This window comes from Rhinolophus hipposideros (genome assembly GCF_964194185.1).
Source record: "Rhinolophus hipposideros genome assembly, chromosome: 3".
Taxonomy (NCBI): domain Eukaryota; kingdom Metazoa; phylum Chordata; class Mammalia; order Chiroptera; family Rhinolophidae; genus Rhinolophus; species Rhinolophus hipposideros.
The window spans coordinates 98,787-119,539 of NC_138049.1; the positions used below are offsets into that span (position 1 = coordinate 98,787).

A 20,753-nucleotide genomic window follows, 5' to 3' on the forward strand; every position below is an offset into this window, starting at 1 on the left:
ATTCTCAAACATGTCAAAAGATAAGAAAAACAAAAACAGACAGCCTGGCTTACAGAGTCAAGTATATTTTACTTCTGCTACTACCAACTTATGCTCTTTTTTCACATTTGTCACAATGAGACTGTCCATAGTTGTTTATTTGCTTCCCGATGCTCGTTTAGATCCCAGAGGACCTTCATCTCTCTTTCTATAGTTCATTTAGACATAATCATATATTGTACCTACAGGGGAGGAGAATTTTTACTCTACACTATAGGTTCTTTTGGCTGTTCTACTCATTAAATTGACATAAACAGAGTAACAGATGAACAAATTTTATTATGTACTATCATGGGACAATAAGAGGCTTCCTGGCGGTCAGTCATTTGAGGCTTATGTGCCATCCCGAGCTAAGGAGAAGGGGATAGGGATCTGTGGTTTCAAAGGGAAGGAAGAGAACTCTGAGGAAGATGGGTAGAGCAAAGGTTTGGTAAACAAATGTTTGCCATGCCATGGAAGAGACAACGGGTCATAGGAGGATGTTGAACAAACAGGCCCTGCTGAGCGACCCCAGCCCACCACACCTGGCTCATACTCTTTGCAGTTATCTCTGGTGATCGCTCTCTTCCTGGACCAGGACATCTAGCTACATTCTTTTAGGCAGTTAAAGGGGAGGTAAAAAGGTTTTCCTGAGTCTTTTGGGTCCCCATTGTGTTCAGCTCAAAATAATCCCCATGCCAAAGTGGCACATTCTGGGGAGACTTGTTCTGAACCCCTTCATATTGCTTATTGTTTTGCTTCCTTTGTATTTTATATACTCAGTGAGGTTGTGAGCCCCTTAAGGATAGGGAATGTTATATAGACTGTTTTGTATCCAGGACAGTACCTGAATAAATACAATGCTTGTCTGTCAATAACCAAACCAAAGAAAGTTCTTTTTTTATCCTTTTTGTTTGTTTGCAGTAAAACATGGGGAGAGTTTTAATTAAATACTTTCAAAAATCTTTTCTGGTTCCAGAATTCCATGTATATATCAGCAGTCCATCGTGTATTAGCCAATTGCTTGATTGCTTCTTAAATAATAACATTTTAAAAATTGTAAAATAGAATTTTCATATGAAGAAGTGAATAAACGCATGTAGAGGATGGTTATAAATCAAATACAGAAAGCGACTATTGCCAGCATCAGAACGTCAGCCCCATACCTCCGCCAAGCAGGCCCCTCTTACTCACTGTACTCCTAAGTGATGTAGTATGCTTTTGCTCAACGTTATAAGACGTTGAGCTAACCTCGGTTAATTTTCCTTGCTGTGACATCCTTCAGTTGGGGTTATCCATGCTGCTGTTTATGGACCTTTGGCTCATTTCCAGCTTGAGGCTATTAAGCACAATGCTATATGAACGTTGTTGCACGGGTCTTCTGGGTAGAGCGTATACCTCGGAGTTGAGCTGCTGGGGCCTAAGGTGTGTACATCTGCTATGCCAGGCGATGCCAGGCCCTTTTCCACCTAGGGCTGTACCAGTTTACACTCCAATAGAGGATTCGACTTTCCGTTGCTCCACAAGTTTGCAAAATTTTTCGTATGGTAAGATTTAAAAATTTTTGTCCACCAGGAGTGAATTTGAATGTTTTCTTCGGAAAGAAAGGCTTGACATCTTTGTAAGCTTCCTCGGAATACGGGGCGCTCCTCTACCCACAGGCCGGGATGCAGAGCGGACCTCCAGGAGCCGGGCATGTGTGCGACACGGAACGACGGGAAAGAGCACCAAGGAACAGCCGGAAGTGGCGGATTTCCGGCCGGGGCCGCCATCTCGCCGTGAGACAGCAGGGGCAGCTGCCGCGCGATGTTGTCCTCCCCAGCCGTGTACTCGGGCCCCGGCAGAGACCTGGCCATGGAGCCTCACAGCGTCGCGGGCCCGGTGCAGCTGCGCTTTTCGCCCTACGCTTTCAACGGAGGGTAAGGCCCGGAGAGTCGCCCCTTTCGCTTTCGCACCCGCCCGCGACGTCCCTGCTCAAGCCCGTGGGGGTCGCGGCGGACCCGATGCCTGCGCCGCCTGCCTGCAGACCCCGGTCTCCGGGGGTTGCTCGCGTCAGCCGTAGGCTTCCAGGCCGCACCCCAGCGGCCGGCCGCGCGGGTCTCGCGCCCTGGGCCGCGTCAGGCAGCGGAGCGGCCGGAACCTTCCTTCCGCGGCTCGTCGTCCTCCGCGCGCCGCGGGCGGGGGGCGGGAGGGCCGCGAACTGACCGGCCTGCGCCGCTCGGTCCTTGTCCTACATGCTGGTGCCTGGCCCTGAAGGCCCGGTCACGCCACTTGGTCATCGTTTCTGTTATTTTGCATAGAAAGTAGGTTTGCTTGGTTAGGGTTTAGCTTAAGCGCAGGGAAGAAATGCTCAGGAGGGGGCCTTTTAAAAAGTTACTTGCTTGCATGTTACATTTGGGTTGTATATTTTTTAATCACCAGCTTTATCTTGAGTAATACTCTTGTTTGCTGACTTGTTACCGTCTTTCCCGGAAAATAAGACCTAGCGGGACAATGGGGTCTAATGCGACTTTCGAAGCTAAAATTAATATAAGACCCTTATATAAGACCGGGTCTTATACTAAAATAAGACCCGGTCTTACATTAATTTTTGCTCCGAAAGACGCATTAGAGCTGATGGTCCGGCGAGGGCTTATTTTCGGGGAAACACGGTATCGCATTCGTCTCATCGGAGGTGTCTCCATCCCATTTCGCAGACGTGTTGCTGTCCCAGGAGTCTTAAAACTCCACTTTGCAAATGGAACTCTTCTCTTGACGGTTTCTCGCTAAAATTCCAAAGTCTTTACTTTGGTATTTGGCATTTCCCACACTCGGATCCCTGCCCATTACATACGCTTTATGATCCTCGTCTTCTTGCACATAAAGGGACACCTGAACAAGCTGTTTGAATGTATTGTTTGAATTCCTACGCATTTCCTTCCAGTCGCTGTCCACGGTATCGGGGATGCCTTCCGTGAGTACTTCAGAACTTGAGTGCACATCCCACCTCTGGTGAGATGAAGTTTCCTGAGTGCTTTCTGTCCTCGGAGGTGTTATGCTGGGGCTTTTATGAATCATGTCCTTTAACTCTCACAGTCACCCTGTGACACGGAAACTGTTACTGTCCTCGACCTGAACTTGGGTAATTTGTCCAGGGTCACAGAGCTAGGTGAGTGGCAAGATTGGGTCGTGGGTGGCTCTCAGTGGTCACCATGCTGCCTGGTACGCATGCCTCCATGGTGCTAGCCAACTGGGGGACCAGTCACGTTTCAGGCACTAGTATGGGGCGTTACAATTAGTAACTAATTTAATCCTTGTAACCCCGTTAAGGTATCTACTGTTAGGACCTGTGATCTACGTATGTGGACAGTGAGGCCTTGAGACGTTAAGTAACTTAGCCGCAGTCTCATACCTGCCGAGTGGGAGAATCAGAATGAGAACCCAGACAGTCTGCTTTGGAATTCGTGCTCTAGGCCTCTGCAGTAAACAGCCATCAGAAATCTCACAGCCACAATGTGAAGTTTGGTTTCTGTTCATTTTTCAGTAGATATTTGTGTGTCTACTGAGTGCTAGATGTCATATTAAGGGCTTGGATATCCAGAAGTGAAAAACGTCAACCCCTCTTCTCTGAGTTTGGGTAACATGCTGTGATTCCACGGTCTGTACCTGACCCCACGGGCAGGGCCATGGCCTTTGGCTGTTGTGTTGCCTCAGTGCCTTGCACAGCGTAGGCGTTTGATTTTTTCATAGTGCTGACAGTCCTCGTGCTAAGGGACCCTGGCTCTGTGTTTTTAGGAAGCCCTTAATGTTCTTCCAGATGACTGGTAGCCGAGGGATCCTATGCCCCTTCTCCCTCTCCATCTGAACCCTGATCTTACTCACTCCAACTAGGCACACCTCGTTTTCCTGCGCTTCTTTGTGCTACACACAGTGAGGGTTCCTGGCAGCCCTCGTGGAGCAAGTCTGTGGGTGCCATTTTCCCAACAGGCTCCGGATAGTTAACATGTTTTAGCAATAAAATGTTTTTTAATTAAGGTGTGCACTTTTTTTAGACATTATGCTACTGTACACTCTTCCATTGGGAGAGGGTTTAGTACCAACCAGAGGAATTCATTAATTTTTTTTCTTTCTTTTTTTCCTCAGTACTGTGTTGGCAATTGCTGGAGAAGATTTTTCAATTGTTGCTTCTGATACTCGATTGAGTGAAGGATTTTCAATTCACACCCGGGACAGCCCCAAATGTTACAAATTGTAAGTATTTGTAAGGACACATTTCCCTGTGTGAAAATTTAATGCTGCTCAAGATTTCATTTCTAAGTGGTTTGTTTTGTGAGTTTGTACCATGGCTTGCATTTTTGTTAGGAAACAATCTTCTGAATTAGTATTTGCTAATACTTCAGTATGCAGTCTTCATGATATTTGCCATATCTGGGTTCCAACAGTGCCTTTAATAACAGTGCTTTTTTTATTTCAACATTGTGTCATGAAAAATTTCAAATATACAAGAAAAGTAAAATTTAAAAAAAAAAAAAGAAAAGTAAAATTTTGTGGTAAACACCCATATAGTGTCACCTAGATCTAATTACCATTTTTGCATTATTATTTTATCACATCTTTCCATTTTTCTATCCATTCACTAATCCGTGAAATATTTTTTAAAATCTGCCCCCCCCCTTTCTTGCCTGAAACATTCAATTTAGCCATGTCCTAAAGCAGTTATATCCATGGATCATGGTTTTAATGGTCTACCTATATTTTTTCTAAAATAATGACAATAAAGTCACGTAATAAAAAAAAAAAGCCTGCATAATTCAGCAAAATGCGTCTTGCAGATTAGCAGTGGTTTGTATTTAACATTTTTCAGAAACAGTTCTAAATGGTGGTTGGTTCTCAGGATGGTCCAGAAGAATCTGCTCAACCTGAATTGTAACAGGAAGGGACTGATGAGGTTTAGGTCCTTGGAACGGGGCTGGGGCAGCTGTCAGGAGTGGGTAAAGAAGAGCCCTGTCTGCCTGGCTCAGGGCTGTCCCTCGTCTAAACATAAAGAAGAAGTGCAGTTTGTCTTTATCTTTCCAGTTCCCTCTCTGACCACTTCTCCCATCTTCTGACACCCCTTTCTTTCCCCATTCATAGTGCACCCATGTACCTTTCTTCTAAGATGTAACTTTTATAATTGGAAAGTAGTAAGTGCTACAAATAAAATTTGAAAACATGACTTTATTGATACCCTGCTTGTGTTGGGTTCTGCTCATCTTTGTCACATTTTAGTATGCATGCTACTCGAGAACACCCATCGTTTTTCATATGACTTTATGACCTTAGATATAGAAGTAGACACGACGTTAACAATTTCCTGTGTCCCTATCACCCATCCTCGCGTGAACATTCATACAGTGGAAGCTGCCTCTGCACCCCTAATCTGTGCCCTTTGGAGCCAACCTACAGCCAAGCCTGCCTCTTTCCCACCTGTTGGAGACCCTCCATTTATTCTTTTTCTTTTTTCCCCCCTTTGCCCACCTCCCCCGCACCACTCTGGTTCAAGCCGTTGCCTCAGTCTAGTTGTGTAGGATACAGCTCCCTGGACCATGCTGGTATTATGAGCCTTGGGCTGCCCCCCGGCTGAGGCACTCGGTCACCAGTCGTCCGCTCACAATAGCTCATGGCAGCTCTCACTGGCTGCTTGCCACTCACGATGGCTGCCGCCATTCACACTGGTCACTCACGGCAGGACACAGCAGCTCACGCCGACCTCCGGCTGCTCACGGCAGCTCAGCTCCAGGGAGAGCCCTTGTTCACAATCTTAGCTGTAGAGGGCACAGCTCACTGGCTTATGTGGGAGTCGAACCTGCGACCTTGGCGTTAGGGGCGTTAGGGGCTCGGCACTCCACCAAAATTTAACCACTTCCCTCTGGTGGGCATCTAGGTTTTTGGTTTGGTTTGTTTGGAGAGCCATTAAAATAAGAGGGGTGCTTATGCAAGTAAGCCTCGACCCTGTCCTTGCAAACTGAGTATATTGTCAGGATGAGTCTCTAGCAGTGGAGTTCCTGAGTGAAGTGCTGTGTATTTTAAGTTGGACTAGACACTGCCAACAGGACCTTGCACACAGTTAGATCGATGCCCACTTTTCCCGTGTCTGAGTACCCATTTCCCACAGGCTCTCCAGCATCATGCATCGTTAGCCATCATAGCAGGGGGCTGGGACCGTCTCCTGTTTAGATTCGGATTTCAGAGTGACATGGAGGCTCTTCTCATATGTTTGTGGTGACTTGCATCTCTTGTTGTGTGACTTTCATAGTTTTACTCACCTTTCCATTGTGTGATTTACTGAGGTGTAATTGACATACACCATCATATTAGTTTAAGTTGTACATCGTAATGATTTCCTGTCTGTATGTGTTGTGAAATGACCACAATAAATTTAGTTCAAATCTGTCAACATTACAGTTACAGATTTTTTTTTTTCCTTGTGAAGAGAACTTTTAAGATCTACTCTCTTAGCCACTTTCAGATGTGCAGCACAGTGTCATTAACTGGTCCCCTGCTGCATATCACACCTCTATTGCGATATTGATGTTTTTCATATTTTTAGGAGCCATTTGTACACTAAGAAAGTTAAAATCAGACTTTGTCGTGTGCATTACAAATATATTTTCTTTATTCTTTTATATCTTGTTTGTTTTTTTCTCTATAGAAGTTTTCCTTTCTCATATAGTCACATTTATGAAAGTTCTGTGTGGACTTTGGGTTGTATCATATTTATTTATTTATTTTTTTTCTTTTTTCTTTTTTTTTTTTTTTTTGTTGTTGAGAGCCCACTGGCCCATGTGGGAATCGAACCGGCAGCCTTCGGAGTTAGGAGCATGGAGTTCTAACCGCCTGCGCCACCCGGCCGGCCCAAGGGTTGTATCATATTTAAATCAGCTGCCTTCAACCCAAGGTTACAAGAAATTCATCCATGTTTTCCTTAGTCCATTCATAGTTTCTAGTTTTTGATCCTCCTATAATGCATTTTCTGTAAGGGGTTAGATATCAGATTATAGACCCCCCCCCCCAAAAAAAAGGGATAACTAGTCCCATACCATACCATTTAGCATAGCAGAAATAGTAATTTTAAATGTAAACTTGCTCATGGCATGTGTTTTTTTTCCTTGGGTTTTTTTTTTTTTTTTTTGAGAAAGGGAACAGGACTTGATTGGGGAACAGTGTGTACTTCCAGGTCTTTTTTCCAAGTCACGTTGTTGTCTTTTCAATCTTAGTTGTGGATGGTGCCGTTCAGCTTCAAGTTGTTGTTCTTTCAGTCTTAATTGTGGAGGGCGCAGCTCAGCTCCAGGTCCAGTTGCCATTTCTAGTTGCAGGGGGCGCAGCCCACCATCCCTTGCGGGAGTCGAACTGGCAACCTTGTGGTTGAGAGGACGCGCTCCAACCAACTGAGCCATCCCGGAGCTCAGTGGCAGCTCAGCTCAAGGTGCCGTGTTCAATTTTTAATTGCAGGGGGCGCTGCCCAGTATCACTTGTGGGACTCGAGGAATTGAACTGGCAACCTTGTGGTTGAGAGGACGTGCTCCAACCAACTGAGCCATCCGGAAGGCAGCTCAGCTCAAGATGCTGTGTTCAATCTTAGTTGCAGAGGGCGGAGCCCACCATCCCTTGCGGGACTCGAGGAATTGAACTGGCAACCTTGTGGTTGAGAGCCCACTGGCCCATGTGGGAATCGAGCTGGCAGCCTTCGCAGTTAGAAGCATGGAGCTCTAACTGCCTGAGCCACTGGGCTGGCCCGCTCGTGGCATGTTTTGCTTTGCTGTCTAACCAACTCAATTTCCTAAAATGTGTTTTTTACAGAACAGACAAAACAGTCATTGGATGCAGTGGTTTTCATGGAGACTGTCTTACCCTGACAAAGATTATTGAAGCAAGACTAAAGGTAGATCCTTTTTACATGTCTACACTACTAAAAGTTATAACGATTCACTAGATTCTTTTAAGCACACAGCATGACTTGCGCAGAATAGCTGTGAAACTAACCTATCCTAGAAGTGAAATGCTACTGTTACGTAACATCATTAGAGTAGTATAATGTAAACCTATGGCGAATTCTGTTTCTCAGCTCTGTGTACTATAAAGCATTCTCTGCCTTTTCTGTGTGGCCAGGAGGGGGCTCTTTTCAAGATACTCTTCCCTCAGAAACAGAACAAATCAGTTTCTGTGGAGAAGGCAAGCTTTTAGATAGGAGCTTGACTTGGAATGCCTTGGCTGCCATGCTCTCCCCCAGCACAACACTGCACACTTAGTGGACAGAACAGGAACCAGAAGGAGTGAGCCAGGCATCCAGAAAGAGGCCCTCGTGAGCCACTGTCACCTAACAGCTTAACGGGCTTCAGCTGGCAGCCAGCTGAGGAGGAAGACTCGACAGAAGAGAGATGGGGGTAGGAGAGAGGAGAGGGGTAGTTTAGGAAGAAGCGAGAGAAGGTGACGGACCAGCCTGTTTGGCGCTTTTAAAGTGTCTGACACTGTCACTGCCTGCTTGTCTTCTGGGCGAGCTGGGGAGGCATGAAGAACAGAGGAGTGCTGATTGATGGTAGTGAAGATGGGTCTCCATCCCGGTTGTGGCCTGTGTGTGTGAAGCAGTGTTGGCTTCCACCAGTGTCAAGGAGAGTAGCATAGGAGAGATTTGGACTGTGTTACAGTGCATTTTGTTCACAACAGCCAGTAAATACACTGTCTTAGTTGCAGTAGGTTCTGTTGCCATTTATAAGTATTCAGAAATGTACGAGTTTAGACATTTCAGTCCACGAGTTCATCCTAGAAAAAGTACTACATACTTCTCTGCTGACTATCACTACAGTCACCTTTGAAGGACTCCCTTGGGAAGCTATGCACCGATGCTAGCACCTAGTCCACCCTTCAAAGCAATTTTGGAACTCTTTTTCTGGAATTGCCATCAGAGCTATCATGGTATTACCCTTGATGTCCTGAATGTCATAAAAATGTTTTTGTTGTTTTTACCCCAATATTTCCTTTATATTCTGGTAAAGAAAGAAGTCCTTGGGAGCCAAATGAGGTGAGTAGGGAGGGTGTTCCAATAGTTATTTGTTTACTGGCTAAAAACTCCCTCACAGACAGTGCCTTGTGAGCTGGTACATTGTAGTAATGCAAGAGCCATGAATTGTTGGCAAAAAGTTCAGGTTGTCTAACTTTTCCATGCAGCCTTTTCAGCACTTCCAAATAGTCAACTTGGTTAACTGTCCAGTTTGTACAAATTCATAATGAATAATCCCTCTGATACCAAAAAAGATTAGCAACAGCGTTGCTACAAGTTTGTGAACTTAATTGTCAGACCTCGTAGGTCTGTTTCTCAAATGATTGGAGCCCAGTGAACATTTTTTCATAGCTGTTGATGGCATGGACAGTATTAATACTATAGTACCCTTTGTTTTCTTGTTTAATATTGTAGGATACATGTCATAACTTGTTGGTAAGTCTGTGTGGTACATGAAAAAAATTAGCTGGGCGACCACATGCTGTTTTGGCTATTTGTGAATAACACTTAAGATGATTTACATTTACAAGTGATGCCGATGTAAAAATGATTAAATTTCAGTATTTATCAATTGTTAATGCTTAAAATCTTTACTTTTATTGATAGCTTCAGTGACTTAGATTTATTGACACATGTATGTGATTTTTAATGCATATTTATAAATGGAACTTAAAGGACAAAAATAAGCATCACATGGAAAGTTGTTTTGTGAAAATAAAATGAGGTACAGTGATTTCAATCTAATGCACAGTCCTCGAAATTTTTCTTTTACACATTAGTACATAAATGGTGAAGAAATAAAACAGTACTTGGTTTTAAAATGAAGTGAAGAATTTTTTTATAACTTTCAGCTTGGAAAATTCTTCCACACACTGATTTATCTGTTACTTGTAGCCCATTTCTAATCCTTCTTCAGTATTTTGACTGTCACTGTGTGATTTCACAGTACTTCTTTGGTTTCTCTTAAGAGATATGTGCCATCATTTGGTGTGTGGTTTTTGTGGAGTAAGTTAGGATTTCCAATGGTGACGTGACTGTTGGATCGGAGATCGCTGTAAGGACTGCTTGGGGCCCTTCTGTTGTCCACTGTAGATGCTTCAGTGAGCGGGACCACTGCCCTGTGCTAGGTTCCCGCAGGGTGAGGGTGCTGCCCACGTTTTTTCTGTTCTCTGCGATGTTTGGTGTGCAAAGAGAGGGACCGACTTACATCTGGTCTCATCAGGGATCAGCAAACGATCTGTGACAGCCCAGGTCGTCAATATTTTCACTTTTAGGGGCCATTTGGTCTTTGTGGCCACTACTCAACTCTGCTGTGGAAACGCAGAAGCCGGCGTAGATGATATATAATGAAGGAGAGACTGTGTTGCTGTAAGACTTCATTTACAGAAACAGGTGGTGGGCTGGATTTGGCCCATGGGCTCCAGTGTGCTGACCGTAGTGTAGGCTCAGAGAGAGCAGCTGGGCTTCAAAGAGCATCCCTGGGTCACCTCATGTGCCCTGGTAGTGTGCATTTGCTCCTGATGGCAGTGCCCGAGGTAAGGCTGACAGGGAAAACAGTCGTTAAGCCGGGAGCCTCGGGCAAACTTAGTGTTCTTTTCCTTACAAATGTTTATAGCCCCTCCCCAAGTGGTAGGGTGCGATAAATTATCATTTTATCTCAGTAATACTGTGGCTTTTGATGACGAGAGAAACGGGTGTCCTTTCCTCTTCCACCAAGATGTACACTCATTCTTTTTACGTTGTTGCTCATTGCTCTAGTATAATGTGTTCTGCCTGTTGTCGTTGTCACACCGCAGATGTACAAGCATTCCAATAACAAGGCCATGACAACGGGGGCCATTGCTGCGATGCTGTCCACGATCCTCTATTCCAGGCGCTTCTTCCCGTACTACGTGTACAACATCATCGGGGGACTTGATGAAGAAGGTAGGACACGAAGGGGGGCTTCTTGAGCGCATGTCCACCCAGAGTGGGAAGGAGCCAGCCAGGCCATCTTGCCCCGCAGCACATTCTCTGATAATTCAGGGGCTGAAAGGACGCAGTATTGAGGCTCTGATAATGAGTGTTGGCAGTTAATTATTTTACTGTTTCCTCAAGATGTTAGAGGCGGGTAAGTAGTAGATAATTAGGGCTTTATTCTTACAAAAAGAAACCTGACCTGGAGAAGCTTAACCTAAGTACTGACAGTTTATTAACAAAGAGTTTTTAAAAAGTGAGGTCTTGAAAGAAATGCATGCGTTTCCACCAGTGTTTTGGAAACATTTTTGAAACGTCTCTGGTTTTCTGTCAGCGTTAGACCAGGAGAGCCTGAGACAGTCGCTCTTGACACTTGACATGTCCATCCTGGTGTGGTGTTACTCAGCTGGGGCACCGATGTTTTCCACAAGTCTGATGTGTATTGACTTGGTATGTTCCAGAAACCAAACACACTCTCCCAGGGCAGATTGTGCCACTGTTTAGAGTAGTCCGTTGTAGACACAAGTGACAGCAGTGTCTCTATGAGGACATCATCACTGAAATAAGTCTGTCTTCTGAGAGCGAAAATTCAGGATAGGAAGGAGTGGACTCGTCTCAGCTCTTTGTCTAGTTTTACATCCCTTTTTGTCCCATGGAATTTCTTTGCTGTCCCTCTCTCAGCTGCTACCCCGATTATGGCTTCTGGAGGCATTCTGATCTTCTACTGACCACGGTTTAGGTTGACACAGTTTCTTTAGAGGCTTTCAACCTTACTTGAAAACAGAAAGTGTAAGGCATAGAAATGGTTAATAGAAATTAATTACCCTTAACCTGGGCAATTCAATTCTGGCCACAGATTAGTTTTCCTAACCCAGCACGGCACTTCTGGTTTCTTTTTAACTTAAATTATGTCTGGTTTGAATGTCAGATTACTACATTCAATTTTAGCAACATTGATAATAGCTACCATTGAATTTTTGCAGGCCGGAGAGGGCCTTTGAGTTTTTCTGAGTGTCAGGGAGGCTAATTTGGGAAAGCTCACGTCTGCTGAACAGTAGAGCTGCGATTTGGGTTCGCAGCTGTTGCCTTCAAGCCCTGTTCTTTGGTCTCCATGTGGCAGCGTTCCTTGTTTTGGTGGTTTTCTCAGACATTTCTAACTGTCTTTTCTAATCTTGTCTTGTTTGCTTTGATCTTTAAATTAATTTTTATTTCTCAGAAGTTCATGTGTGTGTAATAAAACAGTTATCTGCCTTTTCCTGTTCTCCAGTCTTTGGCTCTCTTACCAGTGCTGTCCTTTTGGCTTATTTCCTTGTTGGTTGTGGTGTACATCTCCCCACATCTTTGGCTCTCTTACCAGTGCTGTCCTTTTGGCTTATTTCCTTGTTGGTTGTGGTGTACATCTCCCCACAGATTTCTGGAAAAAGAAATCGAAACCTTTTCTGAGACTTGGCTTTTAGGATTTTTATTAAATCCTGGTGTTCTGAAATTCCTTGTCTTTTGTGTCCTCTTTCTCCACATCTCCACAGTCAACTTTTTAAATTTGTTTTTCTGGCTTCCTTTTTTTTTTTAAGTGTCCTGTTCTTATTGGATCTTTTCTACTTCCTTTGAAGTTTTCCTGTGTTCCTGCCCTTTATCAGATTGCTCTTGTCATTCTGTGTGTGTTTGGCCTCTGTCTGCTGTGTTGGAGGTTCCTTCTAATGTCTGTTGATTTTTGGCTACACATTCATATCGAGAGTGAGACACCCAAATCTGATTGTAACGAACTGTGTCGGCTCACCAACTTTCCACTTACGCTTCTGGTTTCATCCCTGCCCTTTTCCCTGTCCGCTCCTAAGCTGGGTGCCCCAAGTCCAGAGCCTCTGCCGGTCTCCAAAAGACTGAAATTTCCTGTTTTCCGGTCTTTTGTATCGTTAGAGGGGGGACATGGAGAGCAGTGCACCTTACTGAGATCTTCAGAACAGGGGGTCAACAGCTGAACCTCAGGACAGTGTGGATACGACTGACCCTCAGGACAGTGGGGACGCGATTGACCCTCAGGGGTCAACAGACATCTGCTTTCCACTCTGTGCCTTTAACTTTCCAGTTGCTGTCATGTTCTCTTTTAAAATTTTCCCCAAAAAAGTAATAATGGCTTCAGTTTTTCTGTAATAAAAACAGTAATACTTGCAGAAGTTCAAATAATTTTAGAAGATACAAAGGTGAAAATACCATGTTTCCACGAAAATAAGACCTAACCTGAAAATAAGATGTAGCATGATTTTTCAGGATGCTCGTAATATAAAATAAGCCCTAATGCATCTTTTGGAGCAAAAATTAATATAAGACCCAGTCTTATTTCCGGGGAAACACGGTAGTAATCACCCAAACCTTGTCTCTAGAGAAAATCGCTGGTTAGCTTCTGGTACATGTGCCTCCTCTAGATGTAGTGTGTTCACGTGCTTGTGCACTGCAGGGCTGGCATGCAGTCTGTCCATATTCCTGTTAATGGATGTTGGGTGTGTTATCACAAAGATGGTTCTGTGCTGGTGAGAAAAGACTAGCACAAAGACTAGATGCTTTCATGCCTCAAGGGGCTGCCCCAGAGCTGGCCCACCACTGCTATCAGGGGTCCTTAATGTAAACAGTATGATGACCATCTTAAAAACATGATTTTGTGTATTTCTCCTACTGTGCTACCCTCCCTGGGAAAAATTTCCTAGAATTTGAGTTGCTGGGTCAGAGAATATATACTTTTTGCCTTTTGATGACATTGTTGGCTTGCCCTTCAGGAAGGGTATGCAGCATGCTACACCCGCAGAAGCATGAGTGCCTGGCTTTCCTGTGTCCTTAATGGTATCAAAATGAACATAATTGAAAGATTTTTGCCGAAGAAGTATTTTATTGTTTTAATTCACCTATATGTTTTCTTTGTTAAAGTTGGAATCCTTTCATGTTTATTGACCTTTCTTTTCTTCCTTGGAATCTGACCCGTGTATTAAGCTTTCCTCATTTCCTGACTTGCAGGTTGGTCTTTTTCTTACTGATCTATAAGAACACCACCCAACTGCGTCAGCCCTCTGTCATGTAATGGTAGATGACTCCCGGGAATGTGCTTTGTTTTTACATTTGGTGGTGGTGGTGGGGGTGTCTCTAACTACACACAAGTTTATGAGTTTGATAGTCACATCTGTCAATCTTAAAGGCATGGAGTGTCCTGCTTTGCTAGAAAGGCCTCCCCCATTTAATGCTTGCCTGCATTTCTTTCTAGGACGTAACCTGGTTTTATGTCATTTTTTGCATTGAAATCATGCCTTTTTGGCATTTTAAAGAGGAATAGTACTTTATATCCACAGTTAAGATTCTCCATTCTGTACTGATGTCACAGATGTCTCTTTGTCCTTTCTAAGGGGTCTTTGAAGTTCTGTCTTTAGACGTGTCCCACTCTTGTTTGCCTCAAATCTACTGTGTATGGGTTTGAGACGTACCCTTGGGTAAAGCTTTGGGGCCTCCTTTGGCTTGTGGCCTGTTAGCCTCATGAGAAATTCAGTTGTTCTTTTGGCTTTATTCCTTGTATCCCTTTCCCTGTTTGTTGGAGTTAGTAAACTGCCCTTATTTCTTGTCCCACGCTTGCTTCCAGCCAAAGCAGTTGCTCAGGCTCTTAGGTGACCACAGTGGCTGCTGTCTCAGCAGGGGCTTCTGTGTGCGTGATCGTGACACGGGACATGCACACAGCTGATGGTGCAGGTGTCCATAGGGAGTGAGAAGGCTGTCCTCATCTCACGTCTCCAGGGTAACCACTGCAGTGCTTAGTTTAGGTACAGCGTGCTGCAAAGTCAGGTATGTCACTTGAAGTCATACCTTGTAAGTGATCTGTGAGTTCTCATATGCAGAACACAGTTATTTTTTTTTCTAAGATTTTATTGGGGAAGGGGAACAGGACTTCATTGGGGAACAGTGTGTACTTCCAGGACTTTTTTTCCAAGTCAAGTTCTTGTTCTTTCAGTCTTAGTTGTGGAGGACGCAGCTCAGCTCCAGGTCCAGTTGCCGTTGCTAGTTGCAGGGGGCGCAGCCCACCATCCTTTGTGGGAGTCGAACCGGCAATCTTGTGATTGAGAGGACACACTCTAACCAACTGAGCCATCCAGGAGCTCAGCAGCAGCTCAGCTCAAGGTGCCCTGTTCAATCTTAGTTGCAGGGGGCTCAGCCCACCATCCCTTGCGGGACTCGAGGAATTGAACTGGCAACCTTGTGGTTGAGAGCCCGCGCTCCAACCAACTGAGCCATCCTGGAAGCAGCTCAGCTCAAGGTGCCATGTTCAATCTTAGTTGCAGGGGGCGGAGCCCATCATCCCTTGTGGGACTCGAGGAATTGAACTGGCAGCCCTGTGGTTGAGAGCTCACTGGCCCATGTGGGAATCGAGCTGGCAGCCTTCGGAGTTAGGAGCATGGAGCTCTAACCGCCTGAGCCACCGGGCTGCCCCCCAGAACACAGTTATTTTTAAAAAGCATTTTTAAAAATGATAATGACGTGTTTCTGGTAATATACTCAAGTAGTACCAAAACATACAACATGATTATCTCTTCTTGCCTCCAATCCCACAAAGATACAGAACTAGTTTGCTATTTACCTTTCCATACTTTCTGGTGTTTACACAAGTATGTATGCAATTTTCTTATGCTTCTAAACAAAATATAGGACTGTGCTGTATATATTACAGAGCTCTGTGTTTTACATTGTTCGGTGGGCGGGCTCCACCACCCCCCTGCCCCGTCTTCCTCATTCTAGGCTGTACATCACGGTGTGGACATAGCATTTCCTGCTCATGGATTTCAGGTGGCTTATAGGTTTTTGCTCTTTTAAGAGTTACAGAAATGGTCTTGTATGTAATGCTTTGTGTGTTTATATAGGCAGACCTCAGATACTGTAGTTTGGGTTCCAGACCACCGCAGTCAAGTGAGTGTCACCAAAAAAAAAAAAAAAAAAAAAAAAGGTCGTTTGTGTTTTTTTTTTGTGGGTAGAAGGTCTTGCCTTCCAATCGTACAAAAATGCAACACCTGTGAAGTGCAAGAAAATGAGGTCTGCCTGTGCAAGCATTCTTACAGGTAAATCATGTTCTACAAGTGAGATTATTACTGGTCATGGGGTTTGTACTTTTGCATTCTGATAGATTCTGCCACCAGGTTGCTCTTCCCCCCCTCCGCCTCTTCCCCCCCCTTTCTGTCTCTTCCCCCCTTCCACCTCTTTCCCCCGCTTTCCGCCTCCCCCGCCGCCCCACTCCAGTTCAAGCTGTTGTTTCTCAGTCTAGTTGTGTAGGACACAGCTCCCTGGCCCATGCTGGTATTATGAGACTTTCACTCCCGCCGGCTCAGGTAGTCGGTCGCCAGATCACAGCAGCCCGTGGCAGCTCATGACAACCTCCGGCTGTTCACAGAAGCCCAGTTCCAGGGAGAGCCATTGTTCACAATCTTAGCTGTCGAGGGCTCAGCTCACTGGCCCATGTGGGAATCGAACCGGTGACCTCGGTGTTAAAGAGCTCGGTGCTCCAACCACCTGAGCCACTGAGCCGGCCCCAGATTGCTCTTTGAAGAAAGGCATAAGGATTTATGCTTTGGGTGAACCTGAGAGCCCCTTAACCATCCGCTCCTAGTTCTCTACCTGTCAAGCTAAGAATGGCAGTTGGGGGGTGGGGTTAGGGTTCAAATCCTATTTTTCTTTTTTCTTTTTTTTAATTTATTGGGGTGACAATTGAAAATCCTATTTTTCTTAACAACAAAAAAGGCATGCTTCTTATTTCTGGTGGAACAAAGCTAGTGGTTACATTTTAGGCAAAACTAACCCTTTGCAATGCTGGTGTGTTTTTCTTAAATTTCTTCCTCATTAAACTGTTTCTGTGGTGTTGATGCTAAACAGCGTTCTCACTAGTCCTTCAGAGACGCACAGTACGTGTCCTGTGTGACCGTCCATACTCACACCAGGAAGCTCAAGTCCAGACCCGAAGCGCCCCAGTCCTTTACTGGGAGTGTGTCTAGGAGTTTGGTGCGGCACTTAGGGAAGGGCCTGTGACCGCTGACCAGCATGCCTGCAGCGTGTTGGAAGCCACAGGGAGGTGCCCGATGACGTCAGCACGGAGAGAGGGAGCCTGCGGCAAACACCATGGTGGACACAAGATGGCCGGTGGGCCCCTGAGGGGAGGTGTGTTGGGTCTCACTGTACAACAGTGAGTGTGCTTCTCGCTGAACTTGGGCTGAAATTTTAGCTCAGCTGGTAGTCCACTTTGTACCCGACTCTGAGGACATTTCTGTGACCTTGGGCTGGAGCTCCTCATGGAGACTGTCTCCTTCCTTCAGGGAAGGGAGCCGTGTACAGCTTTGACCCGGTGGGGTCCTACCAGAGAGACTCCTTCAAGGCCGGAGGCTCGGCAAGTGCCATGTTGCAGCCCCTGCTCGACAACCAGGTAATGTGTCTGCGTGCGGGCCGGGCGCTGCTCCCCCAGGCCCGGAGCCGGGGGCCCTGGCTGCTTTGCCCGCTCAGCCCTTCTTGGCTCCCTTGCCCTTGGCTTTGACTTCTTCCCGTATGCCCACAGCTTCTGAGTCGTGTTGACAGCGGTTGGTCCACGTTTTCTCTTGTCATCTCCACCTTTCTCCCCAGTCTTAGCACTTGTGTCTCCTAATTTTGTATTCTAGTTCCCAAGCATATTTGAGCTTGGCCCCCTTTTCCATGTCTGATGGCTAAGTCAGCCCTGCATGGCAGCTTGCCTGGATGACTGCTTATTTGCTCACATCTTTCTGCCTCCAGCTTATTCCCCAGGTCTTCCTCCTCGCCCTTCTGAGTATATTACATACAGTCGCTTCTGCTTACTGCTCGTCCACCCCGTCCCATCTCCACCCCAATCCCACAGATGCTGTGCCTGTCCTGTCTCCAGGCTGTGGCTACCCCCACCCCTTGGGCTGAATGTGATCCCACTGTAATGCCTGTTTACCCCCGCAGATGCCCGCACTCAGTGCACTTTCTGCAGAAGCCTTTCTTCATCCCGTACATTGGGCTCTGGCTGCTTGGGCTGTCCCGCTCATCTTCTTAGTTATGGCGCATTCTGTCACGACACTGTTTGTGACATTGTCTGCCTCCAGGGCATGTGCTTCCCTGGGCCGAGAGCCTTGTCGCAGAATGTTGTCTAGGGGATGTTGTCGCCATCTCACCCAGGCCTCCCGTCCCACCAGGTTGGCTTCAAGAATATGCAGAATGTGCAGCACGTGCCCCTGACCCTGGAGAGGGCCCTGCGGCTCGTGAAAGATGTCTTCATCTCTGCGGCTGAGCGTGATGTGTACACAGGGGACGCACTCAGGATCTGCGTTGTGACCAAGGAGGGCATCACGGAAGAGACCGTTCCCCTGAGGAAGGACTGACCAGCTGTTTTATTAAAAAAATAAACCCTCATTTTTAAAAAATAAACTCCATTATTAAAAAATAAACCTTCATCAAAAAAATACTCATTTTTTTGGGACTGGTTTTCTTGGTGGCACCAAGCTGGGAAGTGGGGTTTCTTTTTCCTTGTTGTCTTCACTCTCCCCTTTTCTGTCTTCCAGAGCTATTTTTGTGTTTTTAGGATGAAGAAACAAACAGGCCATGGCAGTTTTTCCTTACGTTTGTGAGCAAGAAATTTGGCTGGGGCAGTTGGCTTTTTCATGAGTGTGTCAGCACCACCTTATGGTGGCTGGCCGTCTTGTGAAGGGGGTGCTTTGGGGTTTATGTAGTCCGCTCAGCTTGCCGTGAGGGCGGGCTAGCTTTACAGCACAGGTTTTACCTTTACAACATCTTGGTTTTATTAAGAAATTATTGGGTCTAAATAGAATATTTAAGGGTTCTCATTCCTGGGATTGTTAAGCAAGCAGTTTGGAATGGCTATTTTGGAGACATCGTCAAATCAGCCAGAGTAGAAGAAAGTTATGAAAGCTGATAGCTCTGGAAATGGGCGTTAGCCAGAAATCTGGGATAATTTTTCCAAACACTTGTTTAGGAAGATTAAAATTGAGACCTAAATTTTGAGAGCTAAAGTACTTTTGCTTTAGAACTGTTAAATACTTTTTTAACTCCATTACGTATAATGCTGCAACAGCTTTCTTGGTGTTGAACGAGTCAAATCATACAATGTAGCCTAGGAGGTGGGTTGTAATGAGATTTTCCTGTTGACTTGTTAAGAACTGAAAATTATTAAAACCCTAGTAGATACGTATTTTAAATTTTGTTCTAATAGCTGTTAAATGCTCTGTCACAGGCCCTGGGGCCACAACGGTGAGATCTCATTCGTGTTTCTCTCTCAGTGTCACAAGTGACAACTAGACTGTCCCATTCACAGTGCACATTTTTCTTTCTGTTGTATGACTTCTCTAAAGAAGCGGAGCCAATGAGATAAACACAGATAGAAATTTACTGTGTGGAATTGACTCGTGAATATGGAAGCTGAGGAGTCCCAGGATTGATTGCATGCAAGCCGGAGGGAGGCCTCAGGTGATTCAGGTAAGAGCCGAAGGCCAGGAGAACGGTGTTGGCAGGGCTGCGTCCCGGCCGGGAGTTCTGCAGTGCTAGCTCAGTCTCCTCCCACCTGTTCTAGCCGAGCCCTCAGCAGATTGGTGACACCCACCCACACTGGGGCCACCTGCTTTCCTCAGCCTACGGAGTCAAATGCTAGGCTCATCTAGAAATCCCCCGACACCCAGATATAATACTTAGCGAGGAATCTGGGTACCCTGAGATCCAGTCAGGTTGACAGCAAGTTAACCATTGCAGTTACATAAATGAGGCATGTTCTTTGTTTCAAAGGATTTTTTTGTTGATTTTAGGATTCAGTTTTTCACTATTTGAAATTATCCACACTTGTATGGGTCTAGAATTTTCTGTAAGGTCCTCACTTCTCAAGGTTTCTGGGGAAGTTCTCCAAATTCGTAGTATTTTTCCCAGCTCCTGGTATATAAATTATTTTCAGTTTTCCTCTAGACCTGGAACATGGTCTTATTTGAAGGCCTGTGTTTGCGGAAGCTGGAGTCAGCGTGACCTCAGGAGAATGTGCCGGCAGGTGTCCAGACCCAGTTACTGGGTGGCTTTTCTAGATCATTCCAGCGTAATTCCTCACCTGAAGGGGGCAGCCTCTTAGCACTTGAGTAGATTAGGGGAGTAACTCACAGCGAGCTAGCCGTCAGGGTTCTGATTGGAAAGCTGCCTTGCGATGAGACCACACACCAGAAGCACAGTCCTGTCTGCTGCTCGGAATGGAAGGTATTAAGGTACCTGCACGTCTTAGAAACTGGCGGGAGATGGTGCCTTCTGGAGGCATCAGCCGGGTCATATGCTGTGTGGTGTTGGCTTTTCCACACAAGACAGCAGAAATATTTCTCTGCAGTTGGTGTTTGATGGGCTGCCCTGGAGGTGGTGCTGGCTGACAGCTGAGCTGTGACCTGCACGTTTCTGCTCCTTTATGGGCCAAAAATCAGGCTGACTGACTGCCAGCCTGCTTGAAAGGGGTGCGGACCATCTGGTAGGAAAATGGTCTTCATTACCCAAATGTCCCAACTGTTACACTTAGGGGTTTTCTGGGAGAGCCTTCCATGGCCGGGAGTGATCATTAACGTGCCTTCTGACTTGGGGGTCCCCCATCCCCTTTGTCACTTTCAAAGTGACGGGAACCACTCTGTTGGTTAGTAGAGCACTTGCTAAAAGCAAATTGCTGGGCCTACCCCAGGTGTACTGGGGCTGGGACGTGAAAATCTGCACTTGTAACAGAAAAACCCAG

The 20,753-nt window shown here is 45.7% G+C and overlaps 1 protein-coding gene across 1 annotated transcript; it reads left to right on the forward strand.

The window, feature by feature from the left end:
* Positions 1–376: 376 nt before the first annotated feature.
* On the forward strand, positions 377–18,438 carry PSMB1 (proteasome 20S subunit beta 1). The gene is made up of 6 exons (XM_081035989.1): positions 377–1,937; positions 4,141–4,248; positions 7,837–7,918; positions 10,831–10,960; positions 17,317–17,423; positions 18,187–18,438. Exons 1-6 carry the CDS (start codon positions 1,825–1,827, stop codon positions 18,370–18,372), a joined length of 726 nt encoding a protein of 241 aa, XP_080892115.1. The 5' UTR covers positions 377–1,824; the 3' UTR covers positions 18,373–18,438.
* Positions 18,439–20,753: the final 2,315 nt, after the last annotated feature.